The following is a 26875-nucleotide window of genomic DNA, read 5'->3' on the forward strand; positions in this document are numbered from 1 at the left end:
AAATTGTGAACATTACCTATGGTAGGTGGAATGATGTTGGCTACAGTGCAGCGTCCGCTGTGGCGCGCATATATAGTGGGATAGTGGGTATATCGGTAGTCGCAGATAGCTAGGTTAGTCCTTGACTGTTAGCGCAATGGCCTGCCCACTGACATTGTTACAGTTGGCGAAAAGTAGTTGAGAAGAGGCATAGTTCTATTAGGTCTACGATGGTGTCAAGCTGTGGTCACTGCCACACTGGCATACTGCGTAAAAAGGAGGATGCTCGCAATCAATTAGGATGCGAGCGTGTATCGTAGGCTATACACCTTGGAATACTACAGTGGGTTCGCAGTTATACGTGACAGAAGGCTACGAAGTTCTAATACCCTTAGTCATAACAGCTCTCCTTTAACCTAACCTAGTTAACATCTTGACGGCCAAACCAGGCTTCTAAAGTGAGATTACAAGATACTTTGAAGGACATTTTAACACTAGAATTTGTTATCAATCTCATTAATAAGATGTAATCCTATGCCCTTCTAGCAATATAATCATTAAATAACATTACTTTTATTTGAACTTAATAATTAATATAATTAATAGTTGAAGTTGTTGGACTAAAACGCCTAAGTTAACCTTAGGTTGGTCTACTGCCAAATGTTAGCTTTTCGAGCTGCCGGCATGTGGTAAGTGTTGGCCTATTATCAAGCGGAGACCCCATGCGGGGAGCCCAGGCAACCATAGAGATAGCCTGGTCGCCAAACTTCCGATAGGTAAGTACTTGAGATTGCGGATAATATTCCCATCCCTCGCTACTCTTGCACTCCTCTCTGCATGTAACAACTCAATCGAAACACAATGACTTCGAACACTGCACTTACATTCGGCCAAATTGGCGTTGCCCCCAGGTCCCGACACTCCGCAAGATCCCATCTAGCAGAGATAGACTTCAGCAACACAGCAGAGCAGCCGGACTGCATATTCTATTCCAGATTGCCTGCCGAAGTGCGCACCATCATATTCGAGTATGCTCTCGTACCAGATCCTGATCTGAAAAAGCCTTACGCACCAAACCGGGTGTTCTACAGACCCTACCTCCGGCACCACCCAAAGACCCGCGTCGCGCTCCTGAGGACGTGCAAGCTCGTCTTCCGGGAGACGCGGCTCATGCCCGTAGCGCAAGCGACGCATTACTTCTGGCTCTTCGGCGGGCCGTGGCGCTACATGAAGAACGGGGTCCACGGTCAGGGCGACTGGGCCTTGTGGGCCCGCAGCCTCTCGGAGCCCCAGAGGGCTGCGGTGCAGCACGTGCACATCTTCGCGCAGCAGTTTGCCCTCGAGGGTCTCGGTGGCGCCACCGTTCCTAGGTCATGGGGCTCCATCGCCACGCGGAGCCTGCGCCTGACCTTTCGCCATTCGGACTGGTGGTCTTGGGAGAGCCCGGCCGAGAGCTCGGACAAGATGGGCATCTGCCCCTGGCTGAGGGGCCGGACATCGCGTCAGGATATGCTCGCGCAACCGCTCGTGCTCTCGCATGAACAAATACACGAACAGATGGCCGATGGGACTTGGGGCTATCAAGTCGGGCTGGTCAGGGGTCTTCAGAGGTTGGAAATTGAGTTCGAGACCGACGTGTTGAAGAAAGAACAGCTGGAGAAAGTGCTGGATAGGGCCCAACATTGGGTCTTCCCCCTCCAAGGGCGCGATGCGGTATTGATGAAACACGGTGATGTAGTCGAAAGCTACTGGGACGGCATGGCTGACCTGAAGGACGATAATGCATACCCCTTGCAACGTAGGCAGTCCATGAGCTCGTTTACTAGGGCCACGAAAGAACCACAGAGGACATATTATACTGCTGTTATGACTTGGAAGGTGGTATCTACTACGAGGCAGGAATATGTGGCAGAGGTTCCACGTGCATATTCTTGATTCATTACTTGGCTGTCAATCATTGACATGCACTAATCCAATCGCGTCGGCTCAAATTTGAGAATTGTTTTTCTCTTAACGGATATATAATCTAACAGGGACTGTGTACATGGTTGAGAGCTGCAACCATTTCAAATCAAAATAAATAAATAAAGGCTTTTTAACACTGAGCATCACGCTGGGACTGCTGAAACGCAATGGATAATCAGATATACTACAGGACTAATGTCAATTTAGTGTGTTTCAGGATTATAGCAAGTGATTATTACTAGACAGTTGTTCATGCAAAGAAACGCTCAATCCCATTTACCTCCAAGCCAAACGGTATGCTTTCGTGTCTGATACTGTCCTACCAGTCATAGGTTAAGATTCCTGGCTGGATGAAAGACCTTACTATATTGCCACAACAAACCCTCCAACCTCAATTATAGCATCATGCTACCCCTGGACTCACCCCGTGTTTGCTATTCCCACCCTATTGTTTCAATTATGATGCCCGCGACTTCCTGGGGATTATTGAGGAAAGGTGCATGTCCGCAACCTGGTATTTTGACTACCTTCATATTCCCCTCTGCCACAGCGCGCTCCTGGGCCTCCGGCAGCACCGCATGATCTTCTTCAGGGCTGATATACGTCTGACGCACGCGGACATCGGACGGCCCGACCGGCGACGGTATATAGAAGACCGCCGCACACTGCGGTTCCAGCAGAGCGACGATCCTATCCACATCCTCTGCGGGCGCGGGCTCATGGTAGTAGTACCTCGTCCTCTCGTTATCCTTCAACGTGGCTACGGGCTAAAGTTCACATCAGCTCGCTGCAACATTAGACTTCTCCAGAAGCCTCTCGAGAAAGAAATGAAAAAGCTTACCAGTCCATCTTTGATCTGAACATCGAAGACCTCGGCCAGGTCGGGCTCGCCCTCTCCTACCAGCTTCGGATTGCAACCCACGAGGGCAATGCTACCCTTGCTCACGAGCAAGCCACTGATATAGACGATGGACACGAGGCCGCCCTTCTCCTCGCGCGCCGCCGCCGCGGCGGTCAAGGAGCCGGCCACATTCATGGCCACGAAGCCACCGTAGGAATGCGCCACGATGACGACGTTCTTGCCGGAGTCGAAGAGCCCCTGCGCCGCCGTGCGGACGACGGCCAGGTCGTCCTCCAGTGTCCCCCTGGCGTCTGCGCCCAGCGATGCGAGACGGGGAGCCACGACCTCGAGTCCCACTGCCTCAAGCTGCGCCGTCAGGGCAGCATAGCATGCCGGCGGGTGGTAGGCGCCGTGCAGGAAGAGGATTGTGAGCTTTGGTGAAGACATTGCTGTGATTACTGCGCCGGCAGAACAAACAAGGGGCCCAAGGAAAGGGCGATCTGGCAAAGGTTCGAGGCTAAACAAAGGTGGAATATCCTGGTGGGTGATTTATGATTCATCCCTTCCTTATCTCCTCAAGGACTGAACTAACCTAGGCTTTTAAAGTGGGACTGCAGGATATTTCGAGGAACACATCAGCACTAGAACTCACTACCAATCCTATTGGCAATAGACAATCCCACACCCTTTTGGACCAAACTTGCATGATTTTATGATGTAATTTAATGTCCCGGTGGTAGGCCTTCAATTCGAATATCTCTTCAAGGACTGAACTAGGCTTTTAAAGTGGAATGGCGCTTGCAGGGTTTATCATCCAATTATATATCGTAAAAATGCCAAGTCACGCCGGTGCTACTTGTGCATACAAAAGAATTTGAGGGGAGGTAGATATCCCCTTATTTTGACCAAAAGTAAAGCTATTCAGAGGTTATCATGTTACGTTCGAAGCAATTTGGTAATATTTACTTCACAAACTAATCATAACTTCCCGGTTTATCGTCGACTTCATTGGCTTTATCGGCTTTGTCAGCTTCGTCGAATTTATAATAAACCTTTGAATCTTTTTAGTCCGTTTCGAAATTTATATTACCCCTTGAAAACGGTTATTGTTATAAATACAGCTCACATGGACTATATAGTATAATCAAATTAAAGGCCGACCACCAGGACATTAAATAACATCATGAGATCCTGTAGGTTTGGTCCAAAAGGGTGTGGGATTGCCTATTGCCAATAGGATTGGTAGTGAGTTCTAGTGCTGATGCGTCCCTCGAAATATCCTGCAGTCCCACTTTAAAAGCCTAGTTCAGGCTTTGAAGAGATACTATATAGTCCTTGCGAGCTCTATCTATGACAATTAGTAAGTAGAGATGGCCGTATACATATTCAAACTATACCAGAGGATTTCTTAGAAACGCTGGCACGGTCGATGCCCCATCGACTACGTGAAGTTTTCCGTACCAAAGGTGAACGCCTTAATTATTAAACGTACTGTAGTAGCGATAGAATACATTGCCAAAAGTGGTATAGCGTTGTACCTGCGCTAACATATGTGATCCTGGCGGAGGTGTATATGACCCTCCGAGAAACCGCATTTGGGCCGCCACGAGGTCAAATACAGTACACGCACACTATGAGTCCATGCCGTCGACGGCCCAAGAACGAGCATACCGGGAAACCATTGCATATATTAAATGTTGAACAACGTCCCTTCGTTCGTTTTGGATGCGTACATTCTGATTCATATTTTTATGGAAGCAGAAACAGCTCCGTATTGGTGCGAAAGCGGGCACCACCGATGGAGGGTCGAGGACACGGTTGGGAGAGAAGCGGCTCAAAGATGACAAACCTGCAGCGAGCGACGAAGTTGTAATGTGGTCCAAAGATGTGTCGCAAGAACGAGCAATTTGGTCTGTGACGAGATCTGCTGCGAATACACTTTGGTCGCTCTCTACTACGCCCCTTTTCTGATCGCTTTTCAGTGGAAGCTTGGTTGGCAAGAACCAACATTAGAGTTCTGGCTGAACATGGTCCACAAACAGCGCTGAAAGCTTTCGCATTCCTGAGCCCCCAGTCTTCGGTCATCATAGCATTACAATCAGGCATGGCGATGGACTGGCCGACCGACCATTTTGGTAGGTCGCCGATACCGATTCCGATCGCTTCACAAGCCTACCGATTGATACTGAACGGATGAATTATTTCGAAAACTGTAGTGACTGATATCGAACCGTATGATCGGAGCGATCGTCTGGAGTAGTAGGTGGAGATGGATATGGTATTTGACCGATGTATATTGTCTCTAAGTAATGCGCAACAATGGAGGACAATACGGGCGGCGCGATACACAATCAAACCATCGACCCTGGTTCGAAAAGTCTCGACTAGATGCCCTGTAAGATGTTTGAGCTGCTATTTGCAAACCTCATCTAGTCGTTGATCCAACTCCTGCAGGGTCTAAGCAGTAATCTTTTGTCTCCTAGATGATTCGCGAACCGATCACAATGCGTCGCCTTTCTACCCTCTAGAGCTTAGAAGGTAGTCATACTGAGGAAATAGATCATGGCAAGAATTGTATCTTATTCTGCCCGACTACTTAGGGGCGGTAGAAAGTACAACGCTTGACTTGAGTGTAAATTAGCATGAGAGAGTAGGCAGATCGCATCTGCCATGTGGAATGAGATAGATGTCCAGCATCTCGTTACGTATTTTCACGACTCATTGGCAGGCGCAAATCATAGTCATCCAAGTGGATTTTTGCAGTAGCAATGAGTGAAGTGAGAGGGAGGCACTTAATAATAAACGCATGCAAATAAGGGGTGCCGCGATAATTCCATAAGTTTAAGTCCAATATGAAGAACACGAAGGCATATACACTGAGAAGCAATTGAGTTTGAGCTTGAGGCTTTCGATGCGTGTTTTGGGACTTGTAACGAGGAATCCTTAAGAGTCTAGGTGGAAATGAAGAGCTTAGTGTGAGATTGTACGCAGAAAGGAAACTTTTAAGATCGTAAAGTCATGTAGCCTAAAATTGGAAGAGACATGTTCGTCGGGTGTCATTCAAAACCATATCCCTAACTCCTGGAGAGTTGGAAGCAAGGTGACGCATAATTCGGCTTTAAGAGTGTATTTATGCACTCTAAGTAGCGAGCTTGTAACCTCTGCACGAGGGCACACTGGTAAATGTCATATGTAATGTAATGTAATGATCAAAGTCTGTGGATTTATTAGCATCCACGGCTTCGGCTTTACTACCTTGCTCGTCTGTTGAACCTATTTGCACCATAGCATAGTCTATTCAGGTATGGTCCAACATGCACATCAATCAATGCACATGTTCCTTTTCCTCCGCCTTTGGTATCCCTGCATTGCTCTTGCGACGAAAAACAGGATTTTCAGCCGCGGGCTGATAGCTACAGCCGCTATCACGTTCCACACCGCTTCCCAGAGAAATCCACCTACTATGAGCGGTTTCGGTGGGACGAGGTCAGCCAACGAGCCAGAAATTATGACTGATAAGCCTGTCGCAAGATTAGAGGATCCGAGGAGCCAGGGGATTTGAGAGGGCGGGATGCCGAGTGCGTTGCCAAAGACGCCCTGCGTTACGGCGACCTGGCCGATGAGGAGGGCGGCGACGAGCTGGCCGCCTGTGCAGGCGAGGACGAAGATTATCTCTGCAAAAAGGCTCGGGAGCTCAGGCGGGAGCCCTTGGGACCTGGGAAGGCGAGGACTACCGTGTTCTTGGACTGGGCCGGCGTGGGAGGGACGGCAAGTGGAGATGTCGCCAGCGTGGCTCTGAAGGTGAGCGAGCTCGAGGAATGCGCCGGGGGGACGCTCATCAGCGGCGATGACGTCTGGGAATTGCATGTGAACCATGGCTGTTTGATCCATGGAGCTTTGCGTCTCTCGATGTGATTGCGATGCAGTCGAAATTTCATAATGCCTTGCCTGGGTTGAGAGATCTGTGTTCAAAGAAGCATGTCTCGTAGCGTCAACGATACAGTCATTGCCTGTAACCTGGTCATCCGGTTTGCTCCATATGCCTGGTGAATGAATTTTGGAAGCCATTTTATCCGATCTTCCTTATTTGCTGTGAACAAGTGCGCAGGACTTGATAATTAGGGATTTGTGACTATCGCGGAGCTGGCGCATAATTGAGATTTGCTGTGCTAAATGCGAAACATTTCCTGAATAACCAAAGCGAAACTTTGCAGAGTTATCCCGGACTCCGATCCCCCACTCACTGACAAGTGACCGAATGCTGCAAGAAAGGCCAAAGAAGCAGCGCTTTCTTTTAAGGATCCGACAATGAAAATATGGCAGAGATTATCTATCCTCCATCTTGTAGATTTTAGAGCTGGAGATCTTCAGCTCCTGCATTTGGTGCCCATCGTATCTAAACATTGCATTGCTTGTGAACGTAGAGAGTTTTGTTATAGTTCGCTTATCTATATATTTCGCCATGTAAGCATCTCCTTCCTGACACTATTAACGTTTGGTAATCATGATCGTTGCGTTGTACATGCGTTCAGAGGACTGTACCGTGCAATGGCATCTGCAATGTAATAATTCCTACTCAAGGCAACAACGCTCCATTTACGAGTAGTACGCAGTTATAGATACACAGTACAGTTCCTCTATCTAACTAGGCAACCATTTGCTTTGTCAGAAAGAGCGGGGCAACGTACCGGCCCGTCTGCATGAGTATTTCTCTATAGCGTTGAGCTCCGGAACTCTCCCCCTGCCGCCCCACTGTGCTTTATAGAGCGTGCTACCATAGTACAGTAGTACCAAGCAGTATCACAATAATCTTGCATTACCACAGTAGGTTTTCTGCGGTCCGATCCTAGTACTACATAAGGATCCGGGACCATTTCCGAAACTGGTTTGGTCAATCAACCTGCAGGGTTATCAGCATCAATACGCCTTGGGCAGCGGCCTGCGGCCAAGCCAAGCAGCATTTAAAGTAGATGATCCTATCAGTACTGCCGTGGGTCATGAGCCAAGCTTTTACCTAGCGACGGAACCCCAGATTTGCAGACCCGTGGACGCGATAGCATCCATGTCCGGCAGCGGCACGGAGAACGTCCATTGGTGTCACGTTAGGGCCGTTAGGGATTGGTCATCATGTGGCATGATCTTGGGAGTGTTTGTAATGGCGAGCACGTCAGATGGTTTTTTTCCTTTTCTTTTTGGAGTATGACCATCCTTGCAACTTACCCGCGCGGAACCTTTTGGTATGGCTTACCTACTACTACATAGTGATGGACTTTTCCTTTTTTTTCTTCAAAGGTTGGCTTATCTTCCTCGACGGTTTGCAGGAATGGTCTTTTTTCTCGGTTACGGACTTTGTTCTTGGCGTGCTAGCTAACGCATTCGAGCCGAGCTGTGTTCTTGTTCTTGCTGGTCTTGTGTATCTCCTCATACGTAATCGTTAGAATACTAGCCGCACGAACGACACTCTAAAACCGTGGCTAGTTAATCATGTAAAGACTGGCAACCCTATTACCGAACTAGGTGTTCACGGATGGCGCAACTGGCCGCAGCATCACAGGGCCTCGTCCTCATGAAACCGCTGTTCGTGCTCAGATGCCGGAAGGTGGGAGCATGCGTGCGATCACCCCTGATAGGATACTAGGGGCCAGTATCAAATCTGCAAGTACCTTCTATGCTCAATCACTCTCAACCCAAGGTCTATATCTGCGTAGTTGAGTAGCTGTCGTCATTGGCCTGGCGAGAAAGTTGTTCAAGATCTCGCTGTCCACGATCAACGTTGTGCTGGTCTAATGAAGGTGTCCTTGAAAGTGTCTCAAAGATTTTGGTATGGCTGATCATCTCGACAAAGTCGAGGGCAACATAGACAGTTCATCTAGTTATGCACTGGTAGTGAGCGCAACGCCTTCATCGCTCATCGGCGACTTTTGGTGCTGTCCCTCTATAGCCTTCCCTGAATACTCAAGTGAAAGAAAGTTATAAAATTGTAATTCAAAATGCTGAAAACAAAGTTTAATTTTATTAAGAAAATATTTAACTCGAAAATTAATCAGAGCATTAATCGTTATGGAAATGTAAAGATCACTAAGGGTACGTTAGGTGGTCAAGGATGCACAATAGGGTGTCTCTTAGAGATAGACTTATTCTTGTTAAAACAAGAGTCTTTGCTATTGTGCGTACGAGAAGATATCGTCGCGTTAGCACCAAAGTCCTGTTCCAGAGCGCTAACCTAGAAGAACCTACGGAGATATCCTTCATTTTGATTCACTTGGGAATTTTGAACCCTGACTTGCGTAAGTATTGGAACACACCCTTCGGATCGTACTGATGAGAAACTTCACGAAGTTTCTCAACAGACTCCTTTCCATAGCTCGCAATCGGATCATAAGTGAGATCAGCGTAGTTAAGGTACCTCCATTCCCACAACCCATTCATCGACGCGGCGTACTCTTCGATGTCTGTCTGGCATTTCAGCGCAAGCGTATACATTATAGCTTCAAGCTCAGGCGTAGCCATCTGCATTGTTATGCTACTCATAATCCCGGGGCCCGTAGCTATCTCGTCCTCGAGGCCAAGGGCGTTGAGTCCTTTGCCATGTGCTACCATTGGTACTGTGATAGGTTGAAATTGTAGTAGGCTATACCAAACTGTGTCAGGCGGAACGGTCTCGGTAACTTGCTTCACAAGCTCCTCGTGCCGCTTAAAGATGTATTTCAGAATCCTAGGGTCGTTCCTGACGGCGCAAGGGATGTTGAAATTACTAGAAAAAGGATCGATTAGTATATATCATGGGAGCTGCAGATTGTGAGGGATGGACTGTACTGAGCTCCGCCGGGTCCCGAGGCCTCCTCGGCAATGCTCCACATTGTATCGTGTCGCATTGTCGACCCAAGACGAGAGGGTATAGACATCCAGCCATCAAAAGCTGGTTCTGTGGGCTTATTATCAATGTTTACGAGCGCGCAGACGAGTGTCCAGCCGCCAACGGGTAAGTACGGGATGAGGCAATGCGAGGTGCTGCGGATATCATTCGGTGCATTGTCCGCAAATTCGACCAGGACGTCAATCACACTATCCGACATATTCTTGCCCCAGGACAGTGTACCACACCAAAATACTGGATCAAATGGGTCGGCATAGGCGATAGCTTCAACGTCAAACCGCGTTACCAGCCCAAAGTTGCCGGTGCCGCCCTTGAGCGCGATCCACAGGTCGCGGTGCTCTGCTGCGTTGGCATTGACTACCCGCCCGTCGGCAAGTACGACCTCAAAGTTTTTGACTGTGTCGCAGCCCCATCCGTGCGCATTGTTGTAGTAGGAATTGCCGCCGCCCAGTAGAAAGCCGGCGACTCCGACGGGGTTTTGTCGCCCGCCAGCGACTGACACGCCGTATGGTTCTAATGCCTTGTAGACAGAACCCCACCTGCCACCTGGTTGGAGAGAGGCGGTATTAGTTGCTGGGTCATAGGTTGTAGAATTCATATAACCTGCGAATAATCAGTACAGCATGTCCTTCTGCTCAGTAAAATCTTGGTTTCCTGGCGCATTGTGTACCAAAGTCAATTGTTACACCGTCCTCGATATTGTTCGAGTTCGTGAACGTTCCGTGGCCACCACTACGGATGCCAAACGGACACTCATTGGTGTCGATAATCTTGATGGCTGCTGCAGTCTCTTCAGTTGATGCTGGTAGGACAATGCACCAGGGCGATAGAGCTGCGTCCAACGACCAGATCGATTCAACACGATCCTCGTAGGTCGTCGAGTTGGGGTAGACGACTCTACTCTGCAATATAGGATTTGCTGCCAGAGTATAGCACTAAATATGAGGTCTTGTCAGCCGTATTGGATGCTTCACTATCATTCTCACGAACTCGAGCACTGCATCGTTCGTCATATTTACTCACGCATTTCTGACTGTGAGAGAGATCCGGTCTTGCTAGCACGATCTCAATAACAGCCGCAGATGCGGCGGCCTTGGTCGATCTGGAGGCGATTTTCATATTTGTGATGGACGTCGATGTCCGAATCCTGGAAGAGAACAAAGGGCAACTAGGTGGGAGAGGAGCTGGGTTTTAAGACTGATGTGTTGCGTTTCCTTGGTTTAGAGCCTTATGTATCGCACAGCGCGAAGGATCCGTATGCCGAACTACCTTGCACGCATTAACCGTTCGTGGTGAAATTCTGGCCAAGAGAATTCCCAGCGAGGTCATCACCCCGCATTAGATGCGGCCCCTAGTAGCCACCAGAATGTATCCAAATGATAATTTCGGCCGTGTTTGAATTAGAAATCTGTACAGAATTACCCCCGGTCGACTCAGATATAACAGGTCGACTAACTCAAAGCGGATATAAACTTGCTCGTTGTTTTTAAGTTACTGCCTTCAAAACATTAGTGTGACAAACTGGTCTTAAATGGAGAGACAATACTCTATTATAAGGTACTTAATTACTAAAAAAGTAAGCGAAGTGCAAAAAGTTGTCACGGGCTACGGCCCGGTACTCCTCAGCCTGTCGTGCCATCGATAAGAGCCCGGGCCACTAGCACTTCCCCTTTTCTATGGTTCAAGCAGACAATGCACAATATTTGTTTCTTCCTTTCGGTATTATCCTCGTTTATAACATGAACAAGCTCGTTGAATAATCCCCTCTAACCCTTAGTGACACGTAAAGCCTAAACGTAGATAGCCTACGTAAAAAGACGTATATAAGAATAAGCTAAACACCTACTACAGTCAGTGGCACATTATCCACCTACAGAAGGGTCCCGTGCACCACTATAAGCAGCCCACCCAACATATTCAAAGACACGTCTCTATATCAATTTGTATTCAATTTAGTTGGGAGTTTATGCATTCGAACCACAGTTTAATAATGAGTATACCGTCCACCAGCTTTGACTACTGCCCTGAACCTATCCCTTATGGAGCTGATCAGGGTTTCGATAAGGCCCATATCGATCTATGACCATGCTAACTGAACTATCTTACGAAGGTAGGCTTCGTGGGCCAGGTTTCTTTTGAGCTTATACATCTTGGGTTTTATTGCGTAGATTTGCCTCTTCAAAGCCAGTCATACGTGTTCGATTGGGTTTAGATCCGGGCTATAAAAGGGGTAGTTTAGTCCAAAGTAGTGATTTCCTAATCTGCAAGCCCACTCCTTTGTTCGACCACTCTTATTAACTTGAGCTATATACTGAATAAAAAGATCATCTGTTTCGTAGAGCGGAAGCAGGCCTTCCTCGAGGACCTCCATATAAGACTTAGAACTCACTGCTTGGCGTGGCGCTGCTAGATCTCCCTTACAGAACACCAGCGGAGACCTCCCTCTTTCTCCATCCCTGGACCACACCATACCCCACACCATGGTCGAGATCGATGGCTTCCCATAGGTGGCAGGGTCCACCAGATCCCTCCAATACCTCTCGTTGGCAAATCTGAAGACCCAGTGGCCGTTAGTGCCAGGTGCGTTAGTAATGGTGCATTCGTCTGAAAAGAGGGCTAATAGAAGCTTCTTCAGCTCCCTAGCGCGTAGGTAGCTCTTGGAAAATGCCAGCCGTTCAGCAGCGTTCTCCTCCGTTAACAGGATCCTCTTTGCTTTCCTCCAATTTCCATGGTGGTGGCGTTGCAAAACTCTCTTGCAAGTCTTAGCACTGATCGGTAGCTCTGCCTTCTTTGCCAGTAAAGAAAAACTATCTTCTAGGTGCTTTCTAGCCTGAAAACCCAGGTGGTGTTTATCCCTCGCTATTGTTTTATACTTCCCACGCCTTCAATTGCCGTTTTGGTGTTGCCGGTGGCTAAAACGGGGTTGATAATATATCATGGATCGATGAAGGGTGTTTTGCGCCGACCGCCTTCATAATATCAGCTACCGGCCCTCCTGCTGCCGTGGTAACAGCGAAAGGATAAAAGGGATACCACAAGTTCGCTAACTATACGAAGAATTTCAAGGGTTATCGAAGACTTTATCCATTACGGGAAAGGCCGCCATCTCTGGCAATCCGAAGATGATCCGGGTATGAGTGGTCAAGGCTAGGTTCTTGGTACAGAACGTTGTCCTTCGAGGAATCACTTTACAAGACTGCTCGTCGATCATGCTCAGTGCCTTCGGTCTTGGAGTAATAGTGGAATCAATCGGCCAGAGCCGCCAAGATACCTACTTCAGAACCAAGCCTGGTATGATCGTTTGAGGTAGGATGGATTCGTACCACCAATACCCGAGGGCTCTGCTATGGATCCTTGATGAAGATAGCGTCACTCTTGGCTGAATCCGTCAGTTTCGACTTTATTGGGCTAGGTCGCCCGATTTAAATCGAATGGATCATGTCCTCGGCCTTGTCACCACGAGTCAACTCGGAAAGCGGAAGGTTCCTAATGACAAAGTTGTCGGACCAAGATGAGGTCGTCCACTACTATATAGACAGCACATTTACTGCCGTAGGCTGTTCCGAAGATGGAAATGAGAGTGTTAGACTTCCGAGCAGCCCTATAAGTTAGGTCGAGGAATCAAGGGATTGGCGTTGCAAGACGCTGGCGGCAAGCGCTTTTCACTTACCCCCATCGAAAAAGCACATCCACGACGCGCCAGCCTATCTGACGCCTAACCAAATCGTAGCAGACGAGCACTACAAATCGCAGTGGCCACTATATTAAGAATACTCGTTATAAGTTATTTTACTAGCGTATTACTCGTGCGATATTAATTTATGCTCACTTTACGTGTTAAATTCTACGTCGTTAAAAGCAGCTATAAGGGATGAGCGCTATAAGAGCTATATATACACTTTCTACTTATTAAGGCGCTAAGTATATATCTTAATGTTATCCTCCAAGTAAGCGCTTAAGCTAGCGGCGCACACAAGTTGTAAAAGAAACTATTTTTCTTTTCTTTTCTTTAGTTAACTTGGGAGTTAATGAATCGAGTCATGCTTTCCTGTAGAAAACTAGTAGTATACTATCGAATAAGACGGGTTATTGTGAGTAAGCGAGTATATATTCGAGCTCATACAACCGTACATGTTTTGTCCAGCAAAGCATCTCTGAACTTCACTGTAACAATGTCAATGGGCGATTCGAGCACAACACCCACTATGCACCAACTACACAAAAGGCTATGAAATCCTCGGAGTGTGATCCATGTGTGCAAAATCGCCGTCATCTTTTCGATCAACCCCACCTTCGGTGAGCCTCAAGCACATGCAGACGTCATGCAGATACCGCAATCCTCTGTCTTTAGCAGATCTGGTATGATACGTAGTCACCATTTGAAACGATTAGGTTTAACTCCATGTCATTAGGAGAGTCACAAAAGAACAGCGGCAATATGATTTTCAAAAGCTCGAGACCGCAGAAGGCATACAGCAGGATGTGATATTTTGGAATGGCCAAGGTCGTTCGTTATCACGAGCTGGGATCGACCAAGTGCCCAATTGATTATATTACATTCCTCGTTTCATCTACCAAAGTGTATTCGTGATCGTGTCTTTGAACGCCAATGCTCCTTCCATGCAATAAGCCCAGAGACAACCACAATGGGCTATCTTATGTCAACACGACACGGTTAAAGAAGTAGACATAAGCCGTCTTCTTCATCTCCTCCACATCTCCGGCCTCCACGACTTTCTCATCGTTAAACAGAACCCACTTCGGTACCTGGGTATCAATGATCTTGCGAATAAAAGCAACATAGTGTCCAGCGTGAATGCTGGTTCCCTTGTGACAGACGATGCTCTGAAGCTGGAACCTAGCGGGAAGGGTTGATATGCCTGCTGCCTCTGCCCTTTCGGCAGCTTCGGGAGGAGGTGCTTCGTCGCCAAAATCGCCCAGATCGTCAGGATGACTGAAAACCCATTCGACAGCTCGCTCTATATCTCCGCCAGTTTCCTTCAGACCTTTGCGGGCCTGAGGAACGCTGAAACCCATACCGGTAAGCATTTCGATCTTGGCAGGATCATCAGCTGTGGCCCCACCGCTACTAGCACCAGCAGGGGCCACGACAAGAGGGTCATCAATATCCGGGTCTTCCATGTGGCCGAAGAGCCACTCCATTGCTGCATTGGCATCATTGTTTCCGGTGGCGTAGAGGGCTTTCTCGCTTCTGTTTTTGGGGAAGCCCATGGCCATGAGCTGTTCCACCGCCGGCTCGTTGGCAACAAAGGCAGGCGTGCCACCGGCGGCTTCCTCCTCCGGCAACAGTTCCTCCTCGGGTTGCTGGCCTGGGGAGAGGTACGGGTCCAAGTCAAAAGGTTCGTCTCCAACAAGAACAGGGACATCCACCTTACGAGGAACCCAGTTCTCAATCGCCATCTTGCGAGCATTGACAACCAGTGTGTCAGGGAAAGTCTTGAAGAGGGAACGCTTTGTGAACCCGTCCTTGCTACCACAAGAAGCACAGGTGAGCTCTACGGCTTCGGTGCCAGTAACATTGTCCAGGCACTGCTTCAGGGACACAGGCTTGTAGCGTTCCTCCTCGCCATCAACTGCAGGCAGCTTCTCTAGGGGAACGTCGATGAAGATGCTATCCTGCTCGTTCGTCTGATATCGTACCTTGTTACAGCTGAGGCACTGAAGACGCTGCTCCATGATGAAGCGAAATTTGTGAGTAGGATCACGGAGGTGTGCAGGATGTTGCGATCGGGTAATCAACTTGATGAGGTGCTGCAAGAATTCGAAAGAATCTTGTTGACGCATGGTCGAGAATTCCGGGTGACCGCGGCCGATCAAGTGTTTCAGCATGGCTGGCGCAAGGCCCTTTTGGTGAGGAATTTCGGTGGATTGTTCGGATGCCACAACATCTGACTCGGGTTTGGAGTAGCGTCCGGACAAAAGGCCATCTGCCATTTTGCAGAGCTGGGTCTCCAGATCCTGGGCAGGGTCTTCAACGATAGGGAGGTCGGCTCCAGGTCTGTAGTATCGGTCCTGGAAAGCTGGCAGATCGAATAGGCATTGTAGAATACTAGCGAGGTAGCAACTGTTTCCAAGGTTCTTGAGTCCGGTCAGGCTCGGGCCGAACAGAGGCTGCAATTCTCTACCGTCTTCCGTCGTCATAGAGAACTCCCATCGTAGGTTCTGTTCGATTTGCATTTCCGTCAGGCTCTTTTCCGTCTTGACCTGGTCAGACAAGATGATGCCCCAGTGAGCCAGGTGAGCAGCGAGGTCGCCGTCAACTCTCTCCTCGTCGCACTGGTAACAGTAGACATCAGCTGTCCCCTCGGGGGTGATGGAACCAAGCTTGACTGCGACAGCATGCCTGCTCTCGGTAGCATGTGCCAAACCGTGAGAGTTGCCTCCAACACCGCCAAACTGAGCACGACCGCAGCCCAGGTTACCACATTCCAAGCACAGCCAGAGGTTTTCGTTCAAGTCGCACTTGGAGCAATGGCCCAAGGCGCTCTGCAGCTGGCGACCCTCGTGCTGCCGTATGGAGACGACGTGGTCGCAGTTTGTGAGTTCCTGTTCCCATGCCTTGACTTCCTCTTTCCGGGAGAAGGTGTTTGCCTTCATGATGCCGTCGACAATGGGAGCAATCTTGGGGTGGAATATCTCGATGTCGGTGTCGCACTCGAGGCATCTGGCGGCGGTATGGGTGTCATAACGGTCGGCCTCGGTTTCAGCCGCAATGGCAAGCTTGGTGATCTTGGCGCGAGGCTCATCCTTGACGACTTGCTTTCGAGTTCGGCGAATGTTGAGAACGAGCGGATGGCCGCGGACGATGCTGTGTAGCTTCGAGTGGGTCTTGACGCCAGGGCAGCCGCCGTTGAAGCACTGCAAGCAAACATCGAGACCGGCAGGCTCATCGATAGAATCGAAACACTGAGTGCAGTCCTCGCGGTATACGGAGTGAGCTGGTGTTGGGGGGCTGAGAGAGATGGAGTCAACGTGCGGACAAGCCATCATGGGAGAGCTGTCCGGTGGACGGTCTTGGATACGCAAGTATCGAGGGGGGAGGGGAGTTCTTCTCAAATGGCCACCAAGGTCCTCGCGAATTATTGGAGTAGAGGAGAGGAATGATTCAAGTGAGTCTTGGGTGTAATTATGCTAGGCAGCTGGTCTGACGAAAGGAAGGCCGACAGCTCAGCTCTGGCCTTTTCCGCAGAGTGCAAATCCATGGCCGTTGTTCAGGTACGGGATACGCACCCCCACTTCCTGCCTACTTGCCATGCAGTCGAGTACGGAAACTCACAACCCAGTACAGTATAATGACATGCCTCGACTGCAGAATTGTATTTATTTACTACCGTACGGCACTCGCCGTCCCATCATGCTGCATGATATTGCTGTTATCTAACCACAACAGCTCCTTAACGTGACTGTTTTGGTGGTCCAGGCCCAGAGTACGGGCGACTCCCCAATGACGCGGTTGAGGAAAACTGCCCCGCGTTGCCTGTCAGCTGTTTAAGGTAGTCGGGGGGTTGCCACCTCGACCTCCAATAAAACGAATTCAAGATATCCCCCTTGACGTCAATCGCGTAAAGCCTAAGTAGGTAGGTAGAATCTACGAGCACCTCTCCAGATGGGAGACGTCTGCATGGTATTGTACACTAACTTCAGGTATACATGTGTATTGTATTATGCATATGCTGTTGGTTTGCTTGATTTTGATTGCGTGTAAACGATGGCAGGACACCCAAGACCATCGGCATCCACCTTTTCCCTTGACCTGCATCACTGCTGGACGTGGACAATAAACATCTTTTGAGCCATGTACGGTGAGTTGATGGATGGCGGAGATGCAAGAAGGAAAGAAAATGAAAAAAGGTCCTTTAACTAGCTAGTACCAAGGTTAGGTGGTTTTCCGGGGTTAAGACAGCTCCGGGGCGTCGAAGCTTTTGGATAGCTCAATAGCCATTGGTTGGCTCGGCTCCAGATCTGATTGATAATGCGAGTGCAGCACAGTGTTCACATTCTGCTCCGCATTTCGCCCGCAGCTTATCTGCAGTTCTGGAATCATTTACAACCCTTGACAACCAGAATTGCACGCTAATGCCTCGGTAAATACAGTGCGGATTTCAACCCCGAGCTTTATCAGATCCCGCCACTAATCCTGATCCTGGCCCCGAGATCGCCGACAAAGGCCGCACTCCCAAACTTTAGCATTTCATTTTCGTTTGAAGTGCCAACAGCCCGCACTCTGATCTCATCAGCACGAAACATTGCACATCATCGATCGACCAACCAACCTCGAATCGCCTATTTCACATCTTCTTCTCATCAACCACAACCACCACACAGCATCTATCAAACCGACCGCCTAATCGATAAATTGAGATTGCTTGATATCTCCACAAACAAACAAACCAACCCACCACCCACGTCATCATGTTCTCCCGAACACTATCGACAACCGCTCGCCGGGTCTTGACTTCATCCACCACACCTCGCCTTGCCGCCTCTGCAAGCAGGCAACTCTTGAACCCTGCCGCCAACGTCGCACGCCGCTCGTATCACGAAAAGGTCCTTGACCACTACAGCCGCCCGCGAAATGTCGGTTCCATGTCCAAGGGCGACGCCGACGTTGGAACTGGTCTTGTCGGAGCCCCGGCATGTGGCGATGTCATGAAGCTGCAGATCCGTGTCGACCCCAACAGCAACACCATCTCCGACGTCAAGTTCAAGACATTCGGCTGCGGTAGCGCCATCGCCAGTTCCAGCTATCTCACCGAGCTGGTAAGGGGTATGACCTTGGAGGAGGCCGGTCGCGTCAAGAACACAGAGATTGCCAAGGAGCTGTGCTTGCCACCCGTGAAGCGTAAGTCGCCGAGATAACATCACACATGCCGATGTACGCAACATGCTAACATGGATCCAGTCCACTGCTCCATGCTCGCTGAGGATGCTATCAAGTCTGCCATTTCAAACTACTACACCAAGAATCCCCAGGCTAAGCCTACGAACCTCGCTGGTACTGCTCAGCAGATCCCAAGCGTATCAGGCGAGGCTGCCATTGCCGCTTGAGCTTTTCATATTGTTCACCTCCATAAGAGTTCTATGGCGCCGTGTTTGATTTGACGGAAAAGTCGCGGAGGAGTTGTTGTTCAGAAGAAATACCCGTGTTGCAACGCAAAATGCGTATGTGGGTAGGTGTCATTTGGAAGGGATACCTACTGGTTGGGACAGCTAGGAGACAAATTCTGTCCTGGCAATTGCAGAAAGGACTGCATGGGGGTGTGGAAGCACATCACTCACTAAGCTTGGTTTTGTTGAAACCAGCACTTCAACATGTATCATACATCACAAATCAATAAACTTTTGTTTTTTTTTACCCCCCTCTGAGAGTTTTGCGCTTTTCTGCGCGGACAGACGAATCACAAAGTTGATCCTTGTCGTACTGCTTCTTCCAGCTCCTCTAGAATTTTAGTGTGGGGGTAGCAACTATTATTGAAGTCGTGCATGCCCCCAACCACTAGAACCAGTAGAAACATGGGAGCGCCGCAACATTGGATTTAGGAGACCACAATCATTCTGGAAAGTCGAAATATGTGATACTGCTTGTCTCTCAGGGCTTCCGCGATCCGGAGTCTTTTTGATTTATTTCTGGTCCGAGGTTCATAACCACCTCTCTTGCATGTGTTCGTGCATAGTGCGGGACAGAGATTGAACGACCTACAATACATAGTCACAAATCTCACAAACTTGCCCACCCTGTTTTTAGATCTTACCATGGCACGGCATCAGAAATCTGTAGACCCCACGGAGCGCGTACACTTCATCCAGAGGACTTTTGACCATGCTTAGATGTTTATGAGATAACGCACTCGAGTAAATCACGGTTGAGAGCGTGTGAGATCTGATCTTCTTGCAAAATCCGCCAAAATGGAATAGTGGGGTGGACCAATCAATCCGTCACCCAATCTGTCGGTACAACACCAATACCTTGCACCTTGCTTGGACTCACGGAGGTCGTTGACCAGATTCTCGAATCAGTACTTCAAGTTCCTTCTGGGATCTTCCTGTGAGAGACGCCATTGAGATCCCAAGACTCTAAACACAAGTCATCACAGCATTTTGTCGCGCGATTCTTGGGCTGAAGTGCGCAAAATTAACCATGCATTACATACGCCTCGTACGACCAGCAGCCGTCAACAACTCGAATATATATGCGCCAATTTTGTCGCTAAAAATCTCAATCACCTCGGATCTGGGGGACACGTATCTCGCGCCAGCTGAGCCAGCCGCGCTCTGTTTCATGAGCAAGAGCAGTAATATTCATCACGACAAACCGCTGAAGCCTGTCGCTGGTCCTACCACCAATGGAGCCGAAGCCATTTGGACGGCTGGCATGCGTGTTCTCAAGGTAGATTTACACCTGGATAGGAGCATGCTCCGTGACCGCATCCACGTTGTCATCGATTGCGCCCGTTCTGGGAAGATTGAGCCGTCAGCGAGCGACCTGGATTTATCACTGCCATGGCATGCAGCCGAGACCACCCGCGGCCTGGTGGTGCCTCTGATGATCGAAGTAGACAACGGTGAATGCTCGGACGTCGCTATGCGACCGCTCCTGGTCGATCTTACTCCCATGGCCAGCCCTGAGGACTTCTTGATCAGAGAGTGGAACGTCGAAGAAGAGATTGGCGAGAGTATTGCTCGTCACATCTGGGATGCCGGGTTTCTGACTACGGCACTTTTGGCCGATGCTTGCAAACAGAAGAGTGAAGGGTACCAAATTAGCTCCTACCTACCCATACAGAGCCCAGAAGTAAACATCCTCGAATTGGGAAGCGGTGTCGGTATCCTCGGCATTGGCATCGCCATAATCCTTCACAGAGCAGCTAGTGCCCAGAATGTCAACCTCCGCCAGGGCACTGTGCTCCTCACAGATTTAGATGAAGCAGAAGAGCGCGCAAGGGCCAATATTGAGCGGGCACACGAAGGCCGAATACCGTCCGAGCCTATGGCAAACATTCTCTACGAGAATCTGGATTGGGAGGACGCCGCAAAGGGTGAATTTGGCCCGCTTGTGTCCTCGCGCTTTTGGGACTACGTTGTCCTATCTGACTGCACATATAACGTCGACTCTTTCCCTTGGCTGGTGGGTACTCTATCATCTCTGCACAAACATAACATGAGCCTTGCTCCGATCGGTCAACAAGCCGCAACGAGATCAAAGGTAATCTTGTCAACGAAACCACGACATGACTCCGAGACGGCGCTTTTTGGTTTATTGAGGGAAGCAGGATGGCAACATCGTCTTCTGATATCGGTTCCCTTGCTCACACTTGGGGATGACAAGGAATTTGTCGAAATCTACTCGCTCGAGAAAGGTCCCGGAGTCGATGAGAGCAACATGTCGACGAAACGAAAAAGTGACGAGGAGTCTGGACAGCCTGCCAAAAGAAGCGTTCCACAAAAGTATTAGTATGATATGGAATTTTTTAAAAATCCATTCTTAGCAGTAGGGAACGGCATTTTATTAATCTTTTCACTGTCAACTTTTCGGTACCGCCAACATGTGTTGTTCTTCGTAATTACTTGGTCACCCCCATGTGAACCTCAGTATCGTGTTCAGAGATGAAAGCCCTGGTCTACAAATGTTTCTTTGCCATATCATTTGTTGTCGAGGCTACGACCGTCTTTTCTGCGGTCTGGCGATCTTCTCCTAGTTACGTCCGACTGCATCTGTATTCTCGTGAGCTGGTTAGCTCACAGCTCGACTTCGTACCGACGAACCACCAGTCATTCTTCATTAGAACTGAACGGTTCTTGGTACCTCGCACATTATGGCCTACGACCCTGCTTCTTCCCCCCTCCACAACTGGCAGCGGATAGTCAATGGAGCACAAATAGCACCATGGCCGACCAGGCCGGTGGCTTCAAAATCGTCGTATTCATGGAGATGATACGCCTTCACACTCGAAACAGCATGGACGACTGGCCGTTGATCAGCACAGTTCCAGAAGTCCTCAACACTCTTAGTTGTAAGAGCAATCTGAGGATCAACCGAGGCCTGTGGGTCTATACGCACAAATCACAAAAACAAACCCGGCAATGGCTGCGGCCAGGGCAGACCTCAGATTCGCATGTCAAGTAGTTCGCAACACGGCATCTCGTGCGCGGTTGCCAATTGACATGGTCCCTCAGCGAAATGCTTTAGTGAATACTTAGGCATTGCAGTGACGCTTCTACATCTTCACCCACGAGCATCCGCACAAAACTTGTTCTGTATCGATCATGTACCGGCAGACTTTCACACTAGATTGGTCGAAATTCCACTGACGCGGCCGTTCTGCCGGTCTGGCTGATGCGACTACACATTGGACCAACGTGAATACCAACCTGGACTCAACGCCTAGTACTTGCGGGCGTGTTCTCGGCGCGTCGCGCCCCCTATACTTGTCATCGACTTCGATCAATCCACATCTGGAGGAGATTACCCTGCGCGCGGAGAACTGGCTCTTCAGGTTCTGGCTGAGCACTTTTCTGACGGTACGGGCCAAAACGTACCGCCGTGGCAGCACGCCGCTCTCGTATAAAATATATTCTCAAAGAGGCTCATGTCAATAAGTCAGGCCACGGAACATGATTTCAATGCGTGGCCTCAATATATTTTATGTGTATTCAGTTCACGCTTTTCATTTTATTGCACAAACATGGGTGGGACTATGAACATGACAAGGATGTTGATTTGGTATGGTATTTTGGAATCAGCAGAGGAACCAGACGTGTGCATGCGGCTGTGTTGAATCATTCCACGCGATGAAGTACAAGAGACACTGCAGGCGAAACGTGTGCTTATCCTGGAACTTCCTGCGTACGTCATATCCGTTGATATCTGTCTGGCCCAAGGCACCCGCAGCCAGGGGGAGTCCACGTCATATTTAGGATGCCTGTGAGGATCTGACGGATTCGTGTTTCTGGCATGAACATAATCTGGTATTTTGTCAAAATGGCGCAGCTGCCCAAGGCCACTTCAGCCGCCGCCATTACTGACATGCTACATGGGCAGTGGAAGTGGACAAAGCCAGGGCAAGGCTGAGCTGGCCCCCAACAAGCAAGATGCGGCGCAATCCCCCCCCCCCTCCTCCTTGTTTGCATGATGTCGCGGAAGCAAGACATGGCTTTCGGAAATCAATAGCTCCACGAAAAGCCCACGCGCAATTACTCAGCGCAAAATGCGGCGCTATGAACAACCAGTGTTTGGAGCGTGTCACGAGGGCCTGACTTTTTCCCTCGGAGAGAGAACGCGCCAGCTCACCCAAATGCTTGGCTTGGGAGGGAGGGCTCAAAAAGTAAGAACGGAAGCGCCGCATCTGTAATAGCAACTGCTGCGCTTGAGATCCAAGCTCGCCATTTTCATTTTTACCTTGATCACAAGGTCTCGTTCCTAGCTCTGAAGGGTGTACTTAGCTGGCAGGGCCTAAGATTCTCGCGCTTGTTGGCTTGGGGGGGGGTCATCTGTAAACTCTATGTCGAATCTAGAGCCGTGTAGTGCCACGATATCTGAGATTTGTCAAAATTGCAGTCCGTTGTTGGCGTTTGGTATGAGCCGCACACAAAGAATTAGGCAGCGAAAAACATGATGTCTATGGTGACGATGTTTGCGTTTACAGTGGTGTTTGCACAAAACAAAGCCGTGCCACGTCGCGTCAGTTGTGTTTCGTAACTATATAGCGAAATGCACCTTGCCGGAGGCGCAAGGATACTGAAAGGACGAAGCTTATGTTCGCTTACCTGCGTTCGTATAGAGACACGGCTCGATAATGTGTTTGTGTGTGCCCTCCGAGGCGGTCTGTACAGTCGTGGGCGAGTAGATCGCCCAGGTGGTGTTGTACTAGAGCTAAGCAGAAATCCTGTAGTTTAATGAGGTCAAATGAAGGGTGCCAGAATGGATGAATCTATCCTGTGGTCTGGTATCTGAGGCATGAGAGGCGCACTATCTCATTGTGAGGTTCGTCTGACCAGGAGGCAGATCGTATGGCCAATTTCACTAGATACGGCCGGCCATGCGCGTCCCATGGCCGAACCTTCCATGGTCTTTCGAACTGGTTCTGGAAGTGTCTTTGTTCATAAAAATTGGTGTTACAAGAGAGCGAGACCAGGTCTTTGACGGTTGAGTAAAATTCCAAGCTGGGAGTGATGCCCCTACACCACTAGACTAAATGGAAAAACTGCCAGGTGGGGCGGAGTATGCTGCCAAGGTGGTTCACGTGTAGCAGCCAACATAGGTGAGATCTTACCCTGAGGGCTCCAAAGCGAGCTGAACCCCCTTTCAAGGCGGCTTCACAAGACGCAACTATCAATGAGACATGAGATCCTCATGATGCATAATAAAATACCATCGCCCAGCCCAGGTGGAGATACCGATGGATTGGTTGAAGCTTTGCAAAGTACATTCTTTATAGGTTAGCGTGTATGCAATCACTTGGAACTCTTATTTGTTTACCACGCTGAGAGTGTATCAATATTCGGCAAAGCAGAACACCCACCACTCACACACCCGCCTCACAGCTTCATACTCTCAGCCATGTCTCCAAAGAAGGCTACCAATCCGAAGCATCAGTGCAAGGCGCCTGGTTGCGTTTACAATCGATGCTTCGCCATAACAGATGAGCCAAAGCCGAGGAAGGAGCATTCGAAATACTGCAAATTCCGTAGGTGTTGTTGTTTTTGTTTATGCTATCACCAAGTTTCTGACGGAGTATATAGACAACTGCAAGGCGGCGAAACCGTTTGTAAAAGGTGCTCTCTGCCACCATCGCATCGAGAATGGCAATTTCTTTTGCGCAAAGCGTACGTTTAGAGTCAAATCCGTTGCTCGGGGTGGAGCTGATGAACACTTGCTCTAGATCAGAAATGCATTGCTGGCAACTGCTCCAGACATGGCGAGTACGTGGACAGAAGTCTGCCTTATATTTGTGCAGATCGTAAGCCTATCACGTTATGCGTCACCCGTACCCAGTGAAACTCGCTAACAGATTTCAGACCAATGCGCAGAGGAGAATTGTCGAGAGCAGAGATCCATTGACTCAACTTTCTGCAGTAGCCATTGCTATCTGGAGTCACCTCCTGCTTGTAGGGCTGACTTCTGTAGAGCATTCGCTCAACTGAATAGCTATTACTGTGAAGTCCATGGCTGTGAGATCCCTGGGTGCGCCCAACTTGGCGATTGTACTCGCAGGTGTGTGCGACACATCGGTTGTCGGAAAGCAGGGTGTCAAGGCTTTGCTTCAGAACGCGACCCATTCTGTGCGAAACGTGAGTAGACATTGGCCGCTGATAAAATTCGAGCTTATGCTGACTGAGTGCAGATGAAGATTGTTCACATTCTGGGTGCAGGAAAATCGCAGAGGAAGGCACGCATTACTGCTTGGATCATTTGTGTGAATCGAGGACGTGTGCTGAAGCCCGACAGAGCGGTTCGCCCTGGTGCACGCACCGTAAGTATTCTTGGAGAGGCTTACCCGAGAGACAGTAGTTGTTAACCCCGTAATAGACATTTGTAAGGTTACAAGCTGCCGACAGCCTAGATTTCCTCCTGGAAACCCAGAAGCAAAGTACTGCGAAAGTCACCAGTGTCAGGAAGGTGGCTGTTCGCGTCGCGCTGAAGTCATCTATGGCTTTTGCCAGTTGCACAAATGCAACAAGGGCGGTTGCTCTAAGAAACGTACAAGCGAACTATCTGCCTTTTGCAAAGATCACCAATGTAAGGTTCCACATTGCATTGCTGCTGCTACTGCCGCAGGTGGCTACTGCGATCACTTTGGTCACGCATGCAGCAAGCCGGGCTGCTTGAGACGTTCGGCAACCGGTCAGAAACGGAGTCCATTGTGCTTACAGCATCGGATTGAGGATGAAAGGCGAGCAGCTGCTGAAGAAGCACTCTACGAGCTCTCTACCGCGAGATTTCGATATAAGAGCAAAACCGAACAGTTACAGCAGGCCCTTGATCATTGGGAGATGGAAGCTACGAAGTTGCGTGAAGAGAAAGCCGAGTCTGAGCGCAGAGAGCAGGAGACTTTTCAATCACATCAACGCAGAGATCGTGAGAAGTCTGAAGTGCACCATTTCCATGAAGGGCAGGAACAAAGAGCTCGTGTGCAAGCCGAAAGACGGCGGCGAAGGCAGCAACCTCAGCCACAGTATAGACGAGCAGAGCAACACCAGCCACCGAGAATTTTTCAAAGAGATACACCGATTCCGTATCCGGATTCAGATGCTTTCGAATCACTCTCGACTGATGAGGAACATAATGGCTATGCGGTATACCCAGAGCCTTACGCTGGCCAACGGCACTACACATATGCAGACGAGAACGCCAAAGACCAAAGGAGAATGACGCGTCGCAGGTTATGATTTTACTTGAAGTACGGGTCTTTTATGGGCAGCATTGCATTTGGTCAAATTTTTGATACCCCCCAGCGTTGGCGTTTAGGGATTTTCGGAAAGGATGAAACTTCCGGAAATAAGGTAAACTTGTGTCGCGCAATCTATGTTCAAACACCTAATGTCACCCCCGCAAATGGGCCATATGAGGGCTCGGGATTTATGAATTAAAAAATCGCTGATATTAGCATCAGAATTATCTTCTATTAGTCATTAGGACTATCTGGTAGCGATGCTTCAAGGATTCTTGTAAACTATTTCATATTTATATCAAAACATTAATTGAGGGAGAATATGATCCAGGACTAGTGTGCCACAGCTTGCGATAATGTATAGAACTTTCTGCATTTCCAGTGACTGTCTATAAGTAACGATAAATACACTTAGCTTATATTGGCGCAGAATGATCTTCTCATAATCACCGACCGCATATTTCAAAACCCATAATGACTTTCTGGATGTGACAAGAAATGGCTACTACTTTCTTTTTAATTGTTTTGCTGTTTTTCTCTATGAAGTACGCCATATTTGGGCAAAAAACATCAGAAATATTTACGTAGCTATCTCATCGCCAACACTGGCATCAGTAATTCGTTTCGCCATGTTGTCAATGTGAGATTGCCTTTGTCAGGCCGATCAAACCAAAGCTGATTGGCTTTATCGATTTGCAACCAAGGGTGCACTGTTAGTCCGAGAACAAAAAGATGCTCGATCTTTGTCTGTCACTTTGCCGGCGATTCTAACCTTATCAATAATTGATTGTGGGTAGCCGGCGC

The 26875-nt window shown here is 49.0% G+C and overlaps 8 protein-coding genes across 8 annotated transcripts; 4 read left to right on the forward strand and 4 right to left on the reverse strand.

Moving 5' to 3' along the window:
* The first annotated feature begins 740 nt into the window (after positions 1-740).
* BKA67DRAFT_566944 (uncharacterized protein) lies at positions 741-2131 on the forward strand. Its single transcript, XM_046102942.1, has one exon. It carries the CDS (start codon positions 841-843, stop codon positions 1912-1914), a length of 1074 nt encoding a protein of 357 aa, XP_045956858.1. The 5' UTR covers positions 741-840; the 3' UTR covers positions 1915-2131.
* On the reverse strand, positions 2132-3429 carry BKA67DRAFT_646653 (Alpha/beta hydrolase fold-1). The gene is made up of 2 exons (XM_046105917.1): positions 2786-3429; positions 2132-2711 (listed from the first exon to the last, which is right to left on the reverse strand). Exons 1-2 carry the CDS (start codon positions 3230-3232, stop codon positions 2379-2381), a joined length of 780 nt encoding a protein of 259 aa, XP_045956859.1. The 5' UTR covers positions 3233-3429; the 3' UTR covers positions 2132-2378.
* Positions 3430-6106: 2677 nt separating this feature from the next.
* Positions 6107-6853, reverse strand: BKA67DRAFT_536316 (uncharacterized protein; the record flags this gene model as incomplete). Its single annotated transcript, XM_046100139.1, has 1 exon — positions 6107-6853. The coding sequence occupies one exon, from the start codon at positions 6851-6853 to the stop codon at positions 6107-6109; it is 747 nt and encodes a 248-aa protein (XP_045956860.1).
* Positions 6854-8778: 1925 nt separating this feature from the next.
* On the reverse strand, positions 8779-11257 carry BKA67DRAFT_566949 (uncharacterized protein). The gene is made up of 4 exons (XM_046102943.1): positions 10686-11257; positions 10333-10597; positions 9602-10265; positions 8779-9539 (listed from the first exon to the last, which is right to left on the reverse strand). The coding sequence occupies exons 1-4, from the start codon at positions 10779-10781 to the stop codon at positions 9044-9046; spliced, it is 1521 nt and encodes a 506-aa protein (XP_045956861.1). The 5' UTR covers positions 10782-11257; the 3' UTR covers positions 8779-9043.
* Positions 11258-14133: 2876 nt separating this feature from the next.
* On the reverse strand, positions 14134-16972 carry BKA67DRAFT_294375 (uncharacterized protein). The gene has a single exon (XM_046096030.1). It carries the CDS (start codon positions 16671-16673, stop codon positions 14319-14321), a length of 2355 nt encoding a protein of 784 aa, XP_045956862.1. The 5' UTR covers positions 16674-16972; the 3' UTR covers positions 14134-14318.
* Positions 16973-17832: 860 nt separating this feature from the next.
* BKA67DRAFT_566961 (NifU-like N terminal domain-containing protein) lies at positions 17833-19038 on the forward strand. The gene is made up of 2 exons (XM_046102944.1): positions 17833-18525; positions 18586-19038. The coding sequence occupies exons 1-2, from the start codon at positions 18096-18098 to the stop codon at positions 18729-18731; spliced, it is 576 nt and encodes a 191-aa protein (XP_045956863.1). The 5' UTR covers positions 17833-18095; the 3' UTR covers positions 18732-19038.
* Positions 19039-19435: 397 nt separating this feature from the next.
* BKA67DRAFT_566963 (putative methyltransferase-domain-containing protein) lies at positions 19436-21346 on the forward strand. The gene has a single exon (XM_046102945.1). It carries the CDS (start codon positions 19822-19824, stop codon positions 21133-21135), a length of 1314 nt encoding a protein of 437 aa, XP_045956864.1. The 5' UTR covers positions 19436-19821; the 3' UTR covers positions 21136-21346.
* A 2506-nt stretch (positions 21347-23852) lies between these two features.
* Positions 23853-26404, forward strand: BKA67DRAFT_294433 (uncharacterized protein). The gene is made up of 6 exons (XM_046096031.1): positions 23853-24367; positions 24423-24506; positions 24563-24640; positions 24699-24971; positions 25025-25153; positions 25210-26404. Exons 1-6 carry the CDS (start codon positions 24241-24243, stop codon positions 26067-26069), a joined length of 1551 nt encoding a protein of 516 aa, XP_045956865.1. The 5' UTR covers positions 23853-24240; the 3' UTR covers positions 26070-26404.
* Positions 26405-26875: the final 471 nt, after the last annotated feature.

The sequence above is a fragment of the Truncatella angustata genome, assembly GCF_020726525.1.
Source record: "Truncatella angustata strain MPI-SDFR-AT-0073 chromosome Unknown BKA67scaffold_5, whole genome shotgun sequence".
NCBI classification, from domain to species: domain Eukaryota; kingdom Fungi; phylum Ascomycota; class Sordariomycetes; order Amphisphaeriales; family Sporocadaceae; genus Truncatella; species Truncatella angustata.